At 56.2% G+C, this 15,114-nt stretch overlaps 1 protein-coding gene across 4 annotated transcripts in view; it reads left to right on the top strand.

Annotated features, from left to right (window-relative positions):
• Positions 1-14,884, top strand: part of DIS3L2 (DIS3 like 3'-5' exoribonuclease 2) — a 203,712-nt gene extending 188,828 nt beyond the window's left edge. For all 4 annotated transcript variants that reach the window (XM_087740589.1, XM_087740590.1, XM_087740588.1 and 1 more), the window contains exons 16-22: positions 3,774-3,957; positions 5,159-5,245; positions 9,889-10,036; positions 10,314-10,444; positions 10,683-10,787; positions 11,508-11,609; positions 14,323-14,884. In XM_087740589.1, coding sequence (XP_087596715.1) covers positions 3,774-3,957; positions 5,159-5,245; positions 9,889-10,036; positions 10,314-10,444; positions 10,683-10,787; positions 11,508-11,609; positions 14,323-14,421 — 856 coding nt within the window. In that variant the 3' untranslated portion in view covers positions 14,422-14,884. The remainder of the gene's footprint in view (positions 1-3,773; positions 3,958-5,158; positions 5,246-9,888; positions 10,037-10,313; positions 10,445-10,682; positions 10,788-11,507; positions 11,610-14,322) is intronic.
• Positions 14,885-15,114: the final 230 nt, after the last annotated feature.

Raw genomic sequence — 15,114 nt, 5'->3', positions numbered from 1 at the left:
ATGGACCAGTCTTTCTGTCTCCATTTTTTTAGCCATGAAATATTTTTCTTTGCACTCCCATCTGCCAGCCGCACCGAGCCAAACTCTAAGCTAGGCTGTTTTAAGAAAAAAGAAAAAAAACCTCTTGTCGTTTGACCTGCCGACAAGTTAGCAGGGCTTCAGCACGGCTCCCAGGAATGTCAGTGCCAGGCACTGGTCTGGCCCCCGGCCGCTGCCAGCCAGCCTTCGCTCCCGCCTGCCTCAGCATCCATTGCTTTTTTCCGAGCTGCGGCATAGCGCTTGCCGAGCCGAAGCCCTGGTGAGGACGCTAGCTAAAAGCGCAGCTGAAGGGCCACATGGGGAGGACAGGGAGGCAGCAGCTTTGCTGTGCCCTGCTGCTCCTCAGTATCCGGAGCCGTGACGGCTTCATGGGCTGTCCCAGCTCTGGCTCATCCTCCTGAGCCTCCAGTGTCCCGTGCAGAGTCACAGCGTGAGCCCCTCATGGGAATAAGGTTTTCCTTTTAGGTACAGTGAGACCGCCACATTAAGCTGTTCGTTGCAGATCTTCCTCCCTCCTCATGTCCTGAGGCACAGCCCCCGTTCCTTTGCAGAAGAGGTGACCTGGCTTAACTCTGGGCGCAGGTGCCAGCTCCTTCGCTGTCCTCAGCCCTTTCCCTCTGACCCTGGCAGGCTCTCACATGCTCTGGATTAGCCCAGCCGTGACCTGTGCCTTCTGGAAGCTGCTTTCCTCTCCCTGGGGACTAAATCTCAATGTTTGAAACAAAACTGTCTAGGAGTTAGCACGGAGCAGCCCCATGCTGTTCATCCCTTTCATGCTCTCAGGGCTGCTGCAACAGGGTGCGTGTGGGGAGCAGCCCTGTGACCCCTGGGTGATCCAGAGCTGGGAAGGATCCTCCGTCCCTGCAGGGTGTTTTGGCAGCAACCCACAGGGTAGTGAGCCTTCCTGGGCCACCGTGGTTCCTTGAGCTGACACAAACCGACCCATCGGGTCCTGGGGCTTCTCTTCCCCCTGGATACAGGGCAGTGTCTGACCTCGTCCGCATTATCTGCTCCTTGGAAGCACAAACCGCAGCCGTGTCGCGCAAAGTCAACGCCCACCTTTGGGTTATTGAGCAAGATGAGTAGCTTTTCAACTCTGAATATCTGTGGTCACATCCTGCACACCCTGTCATGGGTGCAAAGCTCTGGGTGCTTCCTGATAAGATTTTCCTGCCTATGCGATCAATCCAACCGTGTGCCAGGTACCTCCTCTTGACTGGGCTGTCTTGGGTGCTGTCTGGGGGCTGGTGCTCCAGGTGTGGACATGTTGAAGGGAGAGAGGATGGGGTTTTGCAGAGCAAAGTGGGAAGTATGTGCTGTTAGTTTTCCTTTGGGTGTAAAAGCATTCCTGGCAGGATGGGCGCTCAGGTATTAGCTTCAAATCAGTGCTACTTGCAACATCAGAACAAGGATATCTCCAGGAAAATTTAAAAGCCCCAAGCCCCAAAATGATAAAACAGAATACAGAACTTAATAATATGGTGGAAATTGCATCCAACCCAAAGTGTCGCTGGAGGTAAGAGGTAAAGGCTTCACACTCTAGTGCACAACAGGAGCAAGAACAGCAGGGGCTGCTTGAGCACTCACAGTGTTCGTCTCTAGGACATGAGATAAGCATGTTGCGCCTGTGACAAAGAAGAGATGCTGTTCATGGGGGTTTATTGATTTGTCTTTAAAAATGGGTTTGTACCTCGCTTCATAGAGGCCACATTTCGAGGGAGGCACAGGAACTCCATGGCCAGCCTTTGCCCGTGTGTGCATCTGTGTAGCTGGCGCTAGCGCTCGAAATGTCTCCCTTTTTCTTTGCACCAAAGCCCAGGGGAAGGAGAGGCGCTGCCTTTTGCAGCCCGCACTCTTTGCTGTGCCTTGCTGCGAGCTGGCTTGGGCAGAAAGGGCTTCCCAGGTATGAGCGTGGGCCTGCACAGCCTCGCACGTGTCCTCACGTTCCCCACGTGCCATCTGCAAGCGCGGCAGCTGGGTGAGAGCTGGTGGGTCCACCCACACCCAGGAGATGGGGATGGCCGTGCCATAGCCCGCTGGGTGCCGCTCCCTGCCCTGCCTCCCACCGCTGGTGCTGTGCAGCTGGGGTGCCCAGCACCCTTGGGCCATGTTGTCCCGCAGCCCCCCAGTGCCGGTGGCCATAGAGGGACCGATGTTGCCATCTGCTGGCTTAGCTGCACAGGAGCAGCAAGAGCTTGGCTCAACCCTCTTGGAAGTCGCCCATCCGAGCATGTACGGACCCTGCTCCCACGCCGGGCTGCGGGCACATTGCCCACCTCCTGACCCAGCCCTTGGCCTTCTGGTAGCATCTGCCCATCAGCAGGTGTTTCAGGGGACAGGATGGGTGGCCCATTCCCACTTCGGCTGGGCTGCTCCCCACCCCTTCCCGCACTGCCCACGCAAGAGGGTGTCCCTCCTGCCCTCCCTGCGGGGCCTGAAGTATTGGCCTCTGGCACAGCACACTCTGGGAGAACCCATCAGGCTTTTATTAAGGGAGCTCCTTCCCATTAAAGACAAACATTTCCACCACTGATTATCACCGTCAGGTGCTTATTCCTCCTCTGGGCTTGTCTTTATTTCCTTTCTCTTTCGAATTCTTGGCAAGTACTCCCAGGCTGAGAACGTACTGCTGCTGTCGCAAGTACCCCAGGAGCACAGCACCCTGCACATCTCACCTGGCCAGTCCCCCCAGCAATGGCCAGGGCCAGGAGCTGCAGGACCACCAGCTCCGGCCCGGGTCCCCCAGCTAGCCCTGCAAAATCACTGCCTTGCCTACAGGAGTGATGGGGCTGAGCCAGCATGATCAGTGACAGCTCGCTCGGGCATTGCTCGGAGGATGAGGTTACTTCTGTAAATCTATTATCTTTTTTGGCAATTAGCACCAGTTATGGGCCCTGGGAATACATGCAGCAAGTAGCAGGAAGCCTGGTTAAGCACATTTCTCTGCTTATCTAAGCCCAGTTAAACAAGTCTCCTGTGCACAGCCCTACAGCTGGTAGCACAACTCATAAATGCTCCAAAGATGATCTCTAGCACTGGGATTGCTTTTCTTTGCAGTGTGTAGCCCCGGAGATTTCCATTCAATGTGCATACATTCAGAGGCAGAAATGGGGGGGGCTCACCCCAGCCTGGGGTACCCCCAGCAGTCTGCAGGTTGCATGGAGGAGCCCCCAGAGTCCTTGTGTCGCCTGGATGTGGAGGCAGCCCCGCAGTGAGCTGCGCTGGTGTCTTGTCCTGCCCGGGGGCCGCGCTGCATCTTGCTCTGGGTGGAAGCCCGGCACGAAGGCCAGGCTCGGTGGCTGGGCTTGACCACACGTGTCGAGCTCGGGATGGGGGAGCGAGCGAGACACTGTTTTCTCTGGCCCAGGAAGGCAGCAACGTGTGTTTGTTTTCCATGCTATCTCTCGCACAGCGTTTGTTTTGCTTGTCGAGCGTTTCAGGAGATAAAATGACCTAAAGGGAGATTATTTTATCCTAATTTAAGCTGTCAATTTATCACTGACTTCTGCTTGTCTGTACCAGCAGGATGGCCTGCTCTGAGTCCCTGGGGAAACCTCAGCTAGAAAGTGAGAATTGGGGGGGGGATTTGCTACAGTCTCACATCTAATCTGTGCTTATAACAGCAACTACAAGCTGCTCCCCTGTCCCCCTGTGTTGTATTAATTCTCTTCACTATGGACTGGCTTGGCTTCCCTCTCTAACTGAGGTCGGGGGTGGTTTTTCTCACGCTGCAGGCTGGTGGAAGAGTTCATGCTGCTTGCGAACATGGCTGTGGCCCATCAGATCTACCGCTCCTTCCCCGAGCAGGCCCTGCTTCGCCGCCACCCCCCACCCCAGACTAAGCTGCTGAAAGACCTCATGGAGTTTTGCAACCAAGTTGGCCTCGACATTGACTTCAGCAGCGCAGGGACCCTGCACGTGAGTGTGCTGGCCCGGCGGGGAGCAGGGCCATGGGGGCGAAGGGTGGGCAGCTATATGATGGCAGGTTTGCATCAGTGTGTGGTTTATTCCCTGTCCCACTCTGCCCAAGCAGAGCTGACAACTATCCTGTGCCTAAACAAAACACCTCCCTTACTTGCTCTTGACCCCACCAGTGCTGAGCAAGGGTGGCCCAGCCTGTCCCAGTCAGCCCTATCATGCACAGAGCCTAGACCAGGGCAGGGAGGACCTTGCAAGTGACCCCAGTGCTGCCCTCTCTGCAATGGGAAGGATGTTTCGGTGCCAGGGCACTTGCTGAGACACCCACATTTCCTTCCTCTGCCTTCTTGGCAGGTTCTGGGCAGGGCATTTGCTCTGTATCGCAAGAAAAGTAGCTCTGCAAGGGGGTGTTTCTGTCTGAGGTGCTGAAGGTCTCAGGGAGGGCAGGGTGGGGAGCGGGGACTGGGAAGGATCAGAGAGCAGTGCTGGGAAAGGTCAGATGCAGCCAGCGCGGGAGGTATCCGACCGATCCTCTGCTGAGCGTGTCCTGAGGCTGAACTCCAGCTGAACAACACAACACAGGTTCCAGGATTTTCTTTACTTGCTGCAACTGGACTGTGGATAATCCCCTGTTAATCCCATCCCCACTGGCCTCCCACATACCCCTCCATCGGCTGGGACTGCTTTCCCCGCTTGCTGGCTGCGCTGAGGCAATGTCAGCAGACGCAGGGCTGCGCACTCAGCTCCTCTTCCGCACTTTGAACCCTCCAGCCCTTCCTCGCCACTAGCCCCTGGCAGTGACCTCCTGTGTCCATGTCTCACCAGAGCCCCGTCGGTCCATGCACTGAAGCTCTCAGTAGCTGGGTGGGAGCCAGGCACAGGTCAGGAGAGGGGTTACGGGTGCTCTCGCACATTGCACGTCTGGGGACAGAGCCAGCGGTCCCCGTGCCCCAGGTGCTCCCTGCCGTTGACCCTGGGAAGTGGGTCAGCACTCAGAAGGACAGTGTGTGCGGTCCTGTTGGGGCTGCTGGGACCAGAGCAAAACCCAGTTTCACGTGCACTTTTTGGTTTACAAGGAGATTTGCAGGGAAAGGGGGAATTTGGCTCTGATGAGCTGCTGTTTGCCCCAGTAAGGTCTGCCTGGGTCCCCCTACCACTATAGCTGGCTAACACTGAATGCTCTGTCTCTTTTCTCCTCCAGAAAAGCTTAAATGAAACATTTGGTGCTGACAAATACTCTGAAGCTAGGAAAGAAGTGCTGACCAACATGTTCTCCAGGCCCATGCAGGTGAGAACAGCACTATACTGTTGGACACATCTGACTGTAGCGGTCTGCTGGGGCTCCATCTTCAACCCTCACACCTTCTGCATTACCATAGCTGGTTGTTATGTAGAGGGAGAGTGAATGGACACTGAACATGGTGCTGCGGGGCTGCCAGCACCTTCCCCCAGTGCCTCCAGCCCCATGCAGCTGGCGGTGAGGGTATCCCCTGGGCAGCAGAGCTTCACTGGATGGCAGGGTCAGGCTGAGCGTTTCCTTGCCCCCCATAGTGTCCCTGTTATTACTGGTTGGGATGTTTCACCCTTGAAGTTGCATGTGGGATGTTAACAAGCTCACAGGACCCAGCCTGCTCTGTGAAGAGCTGGTGGCGGGCTCCATGGTTCATGTTTGTGCCATTTCTTCACATCGTGGTATCCCAAATGGTCCAAAGAAGGAATCAAGAGTGAGGATGATGTACGGGTGCGGGACTGGCCTTAAAGCATGATATGGTACTCATACACATGCTCTTAGAAGCAGTGAAGCTCTGGAAACCCTTTGGTCTCCCTCCAGACCAAGAGACCTTCTGTGAAGGTCTCTGTGATAGACGCTTGTGCTACTCACACTGATTGTCATGTTTGGTGCGTCTGCAGCTCAGGACACTTATTTGGGTGCTTATCACCATCAAAAAAAGTTTCTGTGAAGCATCTGCCTTTCTACGTTTGCAGCCAGGCATGGCACAGCCTCTTCTGACAGTAGTCCTACCCCACAGGGAGAAGGGGCATGTTCCTGAAATGGTCTCTCTGCTATGGCCTGCTTATCACTGCAGGAATGAATCATCTTCCCAACATCACTCATTTGTCTGTCACTCTTCTAATTAGCTTATTTGCTCCATTTACTCATTAGCAGTTGCCTGAAGTCCTGCTGTACTTCAGTGACTTAATGCTTGCTTGCAAGTGGGATTGGGGACTGCAGCCGTTCAGTAAATCACCCCCTCGTGTATGTGTCCAGCTCAGGAGTGCTGCTTTATAAAGTGCAGGGAGTGTCCTCTGGAGCTGGCTGTGTTGTCCCAGATCCCGTGTCCTGCTTTCACTTGTCCTGGTCCCTTCTGTCACATCATCCTTTTCTGATGGAAGGTGCTAAGAGGTGAACGCACTGGTGACATGCATTCCCTGGGGTCCCTCTCTGGTCCTGCTGACTGTGGTGCAAGCCTGGGCTTTGCCAGCAGCAGCACTTGGGGCAAGCCTGGCTGTGGGCCAGGAGGGATGAGCAAGGAGAAGGCAACTTGGTTCTGCCCTGGCACCAAGGAGGAGATGAGCTTTATGGGACCCACTGACTTGCTGAAATTTTGCCTCTGCGGTCTCCTGAGGCTGTGGTCTGAGAAGTGGTGGGTGTACTTTGCGATACTTCCCAATGGCTCTTGTTAAGATTTAGCCTTGTGAATACATGTTAGATCCATAGGCAAAAGAGGGGTCAAGGTTCTGGGGGTGAAGTCTTCTGTGGAGTAGATACCAGACAGAGAGTTTGGGGAAGGAGAAAGAAGAACTTTTAAAGGAGATATTCCACAAGACATGATTTTGGCAGGAACTAGACTCATTTCATCATCAGAAGACCAAGGTGCCCGTGTGTTCAGGTGTGCTGTGCAGTCCACTTGGGCCTGGCAAACCTGCTGTCTGGCACACTCCCATAACAGGCAAAACCCAGTTTACAGCTGAGCCCGTCGGCCCTGCAGGGCAGCCTGTGTCTGGATGGCAAGCAGCATTCCCATCTGCTGGCATTCCCGTCTGCTGGTGTTCCCCGGCAGGATGGTATTGCCACGTGTGATGGGTTGCTCTCATTATTGGAAGTGGGGCATGAGCCAGAAGAAGCAGAAATCTGTCTTGATCCTGGGGTGAGCTTATGCAGTTGGGCCATTTGCTGAACTGTTTAGCTTGTAAATGGATTGTCAGACTTGCCCAAAGCCATCGGCCAGGTGAGCAGACGCTCCCCTCCTGTCTTTAGGGCGCTTTCCAATGCGATCCAGGATGGGCTCGTGGCGGTGGATCCATATGGCCTCCAGTCCATAAGAAAGGACCACAGTGCTGCAGGGGCGAGAGACATCAGTGTTGCTCTCTGTGGTCTCTGACTACACTTGCTGCATGGTGGACTCACAGCTCCCCAGAATCCCGAGCAGTTCAGATTCCTGCCCTTGTTCCTGCTGCTAAATGCAGAGGACGGGTAGTGCAAAGCTGTGTCAATGCCCCTCGGAAAGGGCAGACAGCTACTAAGCAGAAGGAGCTTTCCCTAGGAGAAGGACTTTTTGCTGTCTGCCACCAATATTAGAGCAGATGGAAGAATCGGCCCCATCCCGCCTGTGTCCCTGGTGTCGCGATCCCTCATGGGGGAGAGGGCAGATCTGAGTGTGGGCAGCTGCGGAGCACAGCCACGCCAGGGCCCGTGCCGGTGTCGAGGGCTGGGCCATCGCTCTGACAGATGGCGTGGCGAGACTGTCTGGTCAGGGCACTGAGGAGTCACCCGTATCCCTGCACACATCTCAGCTCCCAGTGATAAAGCTGGTGTTTCAGGGACAAGGCTGCAGTTAAATCAGCCAAAACAAGCTGCCCACAAGTTTAACCCATGGTTGCGCCAAGCCTTCGTCTTCCGTCTTCGCTGCATGCTGGTGGTCAAGACATCAGCCTTTTGGAGGAGGAGGGAGATGGGAAGCAACTCGTAATGCATATGTCTGGGGGAGCGCCTGGATTGCCATGCCACGAGCCTTGTAACAGATGATGGAGCAGCGACATACCATTTTTCAGGGGCTCAGTCACTCGGGGATTCAATCTGGCCATGAGAGCAAAGCCAGCCCTGGTTGGCTGGGGCTGATTTATTTCCAGGCTCCTCACGGTTCTCCGGGGATTGCAGCAAACCCTGGGGATTTGAGACGACTTCTGAGTCAAATCTGTTAATGAGAAAACATCTGCCTTATGCCAGGCTGATGTCACTGGGTAGCGCTGTCATGGTGGCGAGGACGGGTATCAGAGATGTGTCAGATGGGGTTCCCTGCAGTGTGTAACGTTACCACAGCCTAGAGGAGTATTTTTGCTATGATACTCAAGCTGATGCCAACCTCCGAGAGCGTCATGAGCTGCCAAAAGGGTGTCAAAAATGGTGCTGGACCCAGCAGCGGCTGGGTTTGACCAGCACATCCATCAAGAAGAAGTGACCCTGGCAACAGCAAGCAGCGCGGGACCTTCAGCACCTTTTCTAACTTGAAACAAGGCAGGGATTGCCCTGCACTGCTGAGCACAGGGAAGGGATGAGCCCTTCCCAGTGGCTTTCTCATAGCAGGGATTTTGACCTGTGCTCTGCTCTCTACCTACCTGGCGTTTCAGGGACCTTCCTCCCTTCTGCCCAGGAGCCTGGCATAAGTGCCTATAAACCCCCTGTAATTTCATGCTGTCTGTCTGCAGAAGGGCACTCATCTTCTCCCGCAGCAGCCTGCGGCACTCGGCGTGTCTCCCTGCCCGGCTGCGCAGAGTCTTGTTCGGTGGGAGCCGAGCTAATTGAGTGGAGACCGTACTTCATGGAGTCCATCAGAAACAATTTAATTCTGGGTTGTGGAAATTGGCAGCCGCCACAGCTCCTATCCCAGCTCTTGGGTCTCATAATAAGGCCGGGACCAATGCTGCTTTTTTTAACCTGCTCTATTTACTTGCCTGGATCAGTGCATTGCTGCTCAGCAGGAGCTGGCTGTGCTGCTGGGCTGGAGAGCGGAGGATACAGCTGCCCAAACTGTGGATCCCAGGACGGCTCTGTAATCAGAGCTGACTACTCCTGTTTTTTTTAAATCACTTGCTCTTATTTTTAAACAGGTTCATTCAATCGCCACTGTGCCGTGACCCTGCCGCAACCCCCCTGACCCGCACAGCCTCCCCTCCCCGCCTGTGCTTGGCCCCAGTTGTTTTCCCAGCCCTGAGGGCTGGTGTTTCACAGATGTAAAAATAAAAGCTGTAACATGTGGGATAACAGGGGCGGTACAGCCAGGAGAGGTTCCCACTGAAGAGGCTGCTGGGCAGCACGGTGCCGCCGCGGCCCCAGTGTTGGTTTAGAGAGGCAGTCCAGCCGCTCGGCTTCCCAGCTGTCGTCGTGGGATGGAGCAGCAGGGATCACAGCGGGGCTGCCTCCTTCTCCTCGGTGAATGGAGGAGCCACTCATCCCAGCCCCCGGTGCTCTCCAAGCAGGCACAATGGGTGTGCGGAGCCTGCAGCCGGACCCAGAACCAAAGAGCCTGGCACGGGAGCCGCTCTGCGAGACCCCTTGTTGAGAGAGCATCCATGGTGGGCACGGGACAGGCTGGGCTCTCCCCTGGAAGATGGGGCGATGGTGAATGAGCCCCAGGGTTTGAGCAGAAGCAGGAGACTCCTTAAACCCATGTGTGATGTGAAAGTTGATGCAATCCTTGGGGCCAGGCAGGGTCAGCTGGCAGCCAGCAGCTCCCTGCAGTGGCTTTGCCCCCTTTGCTCTGTGCTTAGTTCCTGCAGCACCCGCCTTGTCCCTGCGCAGCCCAAACTGAGCGGCAGGTGAAGGACCATCAGCTGCTGGAGCTGTCTTGCAGACACAGACCCCTCCAGTCTCATGCAGGGTCCTGCCACCATCCTTGCTCACACCCTTCCCTCGCTTCTCACCCCTTTCAGATGGCTCTTTACTTCTGCACCGGTGTCCTGGAGAATGAGACCCTCTTTCGCCACTACGCCCTGAACGTGCCCTTCTACACCCACTTCACCTCACCCATCCGCCGCTACGCGGACATCATTGTGCACCGTCTCCTCTCCGCCTCGCTCGGTGGGTGCTGCCCGGCCGCTTGTGGAGCAGCTCTGGGTGCTGCGAGGGGAGGGGGTGGCTGTGCCCGGCACAGGCGGGACTCCCGGGTTCCTGCCTTGCCTGCCACGGGTGATGGGTGCTTGGAGTCTGCGTCCCATGGGGCAGCTCCCTGGCATGTGGGTGCCCTCAAATAACAGGGACAGGGAGGTGAGCTGGGCATCTGGGTCCAGGGTGCCATAGCATGGCTCTGGAGTAGGAGGGAGCAGGGGCACATCATTGTCACTTGTCCCCTTCCCAGGTGCCAGCTCCCCTATCAAGATGGAGAAAGATGCCATCCAGAGACAGGCAGATCACTGCAACGACAGGAAGATGGCTTCCAAGAGGGTGCAGGAGCTCAGCGCTGACCTCTTCTTCGCCATCTTCGTTAGGGTAAGAGCCAAGACTATCTTCCCCCGAAACATCTCTGGATTTCCCCGTGAAGGCTCAACCTAGATGCCACCGGGAAGAGGGCTGGGTGGCTGCCCCGCTGGCCTTGGGGAAGGCAAAGAGTGAGGGGACGCACTGAGCAACCACCACCGCAGGAGGTCCAGGACCTGGAGACACTGGCTCCCCTTGGGGATGGCTGGATGGGGGATGCCAGTGTAGTGACAGCCCTGTCTCTTGGCAGGAGTGTGGTCCTCTGGAGTCAGAGGCCATGGTGATGGGTGTCCTGAACGAGGCCTTTGATGTCCTGGTGCTGAAGTTTGGAGTCCAGAAGCGCATCTACTGCAATGTAAGTACCTCACCCGTGCAAGATAGTGCCAACACTGCCTCACCAGAGAGGGCTGCAGCAGCCTGGCATCACTGGAGGCAGTGGCTGTCCTTGTGCCCTTCTGTGCCAGCCCTGCAGCCGGCAGAGCTGCGCCCAAGCCAGGCTCACCAGAGGGGAGGGAGCCTTCATGGGGTTTCCCCTCCATCCCTCAGCTCCAGGCAGGCACGAGGGGCTGGGGGGCTCTGGAGCAGCCCAGTCTCTGAGGACCAGCTTCTCCCTGCTACGTGCTGGGAGCGATCTCGTCTAGGTAAAAGGCAATAAGCACAGATTCAGGGGGACAGAGATCAACACAGAGCTGAAGCGAGGAAAGGGAGCGAGGCTGGTTTTCATTTCATTTAATCAGACGGTATATCTGGGGCTGTGACAGCACCATTGTAGGCCAGCACCTGCGGTTAGTGACAGCATCTTCTCTTAATAACCTGGTTATATGGCTGGCAATGACATCTTTAAACAGGACATATAGTGTGATATATGGGCTGTTTGTGTATCACAGCAGCCCCTGATTTACGTGCTAGGCTCAGGCTCACAGGCTGCTGCATCCCGGTTGTTAAAGAGCTGCAGAGGCAGCGTGCCGGGCAAGAGCAGCGTCATCCCCATCCGTAGGCGAAGCAGAGGGGGAGAGCTGAGTGGGGAGATGTTGTCAGGGCCACAGGCTGTTCCCAACACGCTCTCTGCCTGCAGGCGCTGCCCTTGCTGGGCTTCCACTTCCAGAAGGTGGGGAGGAAGCCAGAACTGACGCTCATGTGGGAGCCGGAGAAGCCGGAGCAGGAATCTTTGCCCCAGGTAAGACCCCCCCAGCATGGAACAGGCTCACAACACCATGGAGCTGGCATGGAAGCTGTGTGCAACACGTGGATCCTATGATCTCCACAGGGACAAGGTCTGGGAGGCAGGACTGCCTTGCCTGTCCCTCTGTGTCCCCTCCCCAGCGAGCTTGACCTCAGCCTCAACGTCCTCTGCTATCCAGCCCCACTCCATCCCATCGCATCTGACCCCTCCACGGCCTTCAGACTCTGCCCTGCCTGCTGTGTGCCCTGCCTCCCAATTCAGTTTCCTCCAGGAATTGAATTAACGTGCTGTTTACTTCCTTCTTCCAGATCATCAATTAAGATATTAAGATCAGGCCTAAGGCAGCGCCTGTCTAGACCCTTCCCCCCATCGTGGCATTCCTTGCCCCCTCACTGGCACAGCCCTTCCTTCGGGTTTCCATCCCTGTGACAGGGTTAAGACCCCATTAGGAGGGATTTTTTAAGTCAGACTTCCTGAGATGCAGTGTCAAATGGTTTAACAGCATCTAGAAATCTCTCTGTTGTGTCCCTGTCATCTATTAACTTGGTAACTCAATCAAAGGGAGGAATCGCATTTGTCTGGCTTGATTAAGTGGTGCTTCTTTGCCAACTTTTGTCTGGCGTCGCTATAAAATCACAGCTCTGTTGACTGCTGTGATCCCTGCCTGCTGCCTGGGCGGGGACGGGAGGGATGAATCCCAACCTCTCCCTGCACCGCTCCGGGGGCTCTGTGCTTGAACTCCATTTCCAACCAAGCCCAGCACAACCCATCCTTGTCCACCTAGGGCCGGACAAAAAGGACTCCTGATACAGGGCTGGGCTGACCCTCCCAGCTGGTATGATGCATGTCCTGGGCAGTCCTTTCCTTCCCGGGGAGATGTTGTGGTTAGAGCCGGCCGAACTCCCCAGCTGCTGCAGGCGTTTCTGCAGGCCTCCTTCCCTTTGAAGCTGAGCTTTCCTTTCTAGGTTGGCTCAGAGAAGACCCCTGGACATGGCCTGATGTGGCCTTGGTTCCTCCTTTCCTACAGGAGCAGTTATCACTTACACCCTAGCAGGGACCCACAGGAAAAATGACGCCCCAGCATGAGCAGGGCCCATTTTGGTTAAGCAAACACTCAGCAGTAGAGGAAACTCCTCCACGACCCCTCCACACCTCCTAAGAAAACACCGGAGCCCTCCCCTGGGAGCAGGGTCTGAGCTGTCTTCCGAGCCAGCAGATCCCTGAGTTGATAAATCTCCAGCCCTGGGATGAGCCGGATCCCTGGAAGCCGTGCTGAACTGCGGGAGATGTCACCTGGACACCCCACGGCACCGAGCACCCCCAGCTCCCCGCCTGGCCCCAGCGCTTCGCCTCTGCTTCCCGGTTTGGCTCAGCCCAGCCAGGCAGTGGGAACGTCAGGGAAGGCAACACTGGGAGGTGTTGCCCCCATCTCTCCCCGAGCTCCAGGCAAGGGCCAGGACCTCAGTGGGCATTACTCACGGCTTGAGTATGAAGTGGATCTAAGACTCAGGGGATTTGATGTGAAATCATGCTGTTCCCTAGCAGTTCAGCAAAGGGATGAGGCAGGATTGCTAAGGGAGAGCCCTGATGATCTCCATTTGACTCCCACAGATGTGGGGGGCTGTCCCATAGCCACTGCCCCATGCGTTCCCGCCAGCTGGGGCAGGCAGGAGGCTGGTGCTAGATAGCCGGCAGCTATCTGGGCAGCTGTCTGCGAAAGGATTTCCCTGTAGTTTGCTCCTCGCTGGCCACTTTGATACGTTTAAGTCTCAATGAGATTTTCCTCTCTGAATGATTAATCTGGAGCGGCTGGCACTGGATGAACTGGGAGGGATTTGACAAGGTTACACCGGTGGCTCCGTGCCCGCTCCCGCTGCAGGCCAGCTCTGCCGCAGTGCAGCGTTTGGGGATGGCAAGCGAAGTCCCTAAATGCCCAGCCACGGCCCCGGGCAGCCCCTTTCTGATGTCCCAGCCAGCCCATTAACTGTGCCTTGTGGATAGACCTGGTCAATGCTTTGTGCTTCTAATCCACACGATTACATGAAGAGATGGAGTCAGAGGACTGGGGAGGTGGCAGCACGTTCCTGCGCAGGAGGGATTGATTTTCTGGGGTCTTTATTCCTTTGCGTCTCTCTCATCCGTTGTGCTCCCTTCCCAGGTCTCCTCTCGCTGTGCAGGCACGGGGGTCGTTCCCTCCTTGCAGGATGCTGAGAAAATGCTCAGCACCATGTGGAAAACCCTTCTGGCCGCCACTCGCTGCTGGCGCTTGGCCATGTTGCTTGATGAAGGGATGATGTTGCCTGGCTGGAGAAGGGAGACATGGGTGGGCTTTAGGGGAGGCTGGGACCCAAACCCAAGGGCACAATCACCCACACTTCTTCCCAGACTGTGCAGAGAACAAGACTGGGGCCTGCTCAGGCTGGAATAAGTGAGGATGTTTTGGGAGGCTCATTTGGGTCAGTTTGAGTTCTCTGGCTGGCTTCACAGCCCAGTGGTGTTGCCCTTGAAGATGATGCATCCAGCCCTGGCCCCAGGAGCACCCTGGACCCCAGCAGAGCTTTTTGAAGTCATCCTGCCCCATTCCCTGGCTCCCGACGGGTGCCGCAGCGGAGGCAGCAAAAGCCAGCGCAGCTCTAAGCAAATCCTGGTCTGATGCCAAACCACCTGAAAACCCCTCTTCTCTCCATCTTTCTCTCCCTCACTGAAGGTGATCACCATTTTCACGCTGGTGGAGGTTGTGCTGACGTCGGACGGTGTCCCGCTCAAGTACAGCGCCCTGCTCAAGAGACCGACCTCGGAGAAGTGAGCACCCTGGGCTGCGCGTGCTCCCCGCTGCTGACGCTTGCTCACCTCCCAGGCCCCACACCAGCACCCACCGGGGACAGAGAGGACCCACGAGGAGTTTGGGGGTTTGAGTTTTAAAACCAGTGCCATTTTATTTCTGGTTTGGATTTTAACTCTGGCTGGGAGTGGGGCTCAGGGCTTGAGCCTGCCGCAGGCGAAGCATTTCTACTCTCAGATACTTTTAGCTTGATGATTGGTTTTTTTTTTTAAGGCAACGGTGTCTGTCCCCAGCCACCTCAGGTGCCCATGGTGAGGACTGAGCGGGGACGCGTGTCCCCAGGAGCAGAGAGGGGCTGGCTCCACCATCACAAGTGGGATGTGGTGGGATGCAGTGGGATGCAGTGGGATGCAGTGGGATGTGGCCATGGGGCCATGCAGGAGGGTTTCTTGCAGGATTGTGTCATGTAATAAAAGCTGGGTCAGCAGTTGTGTGGGGGGCTCACGCAAGTTTTATTTTGTCTCCTCTGCATTCCCCCAGCTGGGAATCCCAGCAGTAACTCATCTCCTGGGCAGCCCTGTGCCTTCCCCTACCTTCTGCTCCTGAGCATTGTGAAATCCAAGTGGCCTCATCGCCTCCCCCAGCCCCGGCACGTGCTCGGCCGGAGGGCGTGGGGGATCGGGTGGATGAGTGCTCCCGGCTCCCGCTCCGGCAGCT

This window comes from Nipponia nippon, unplaced genomic scaffold (genome assembly GCF_047370975.1).
Source record: "Nipponia nippon isolate SJK-2023a ecotype South Korea unplaced genomic scaffold, ASM4737097v1 scaffold_7, whole genome shotgun sequence".
NCBI lineage: Eukaryota > Metazoa > Chordata > Aves > Pelecaniformes > Threskiornithidae > Nipponia > Nipponia nippon.
This window is presented reverse-complemented; position numbering and strand designations above follow the sequence as displayed.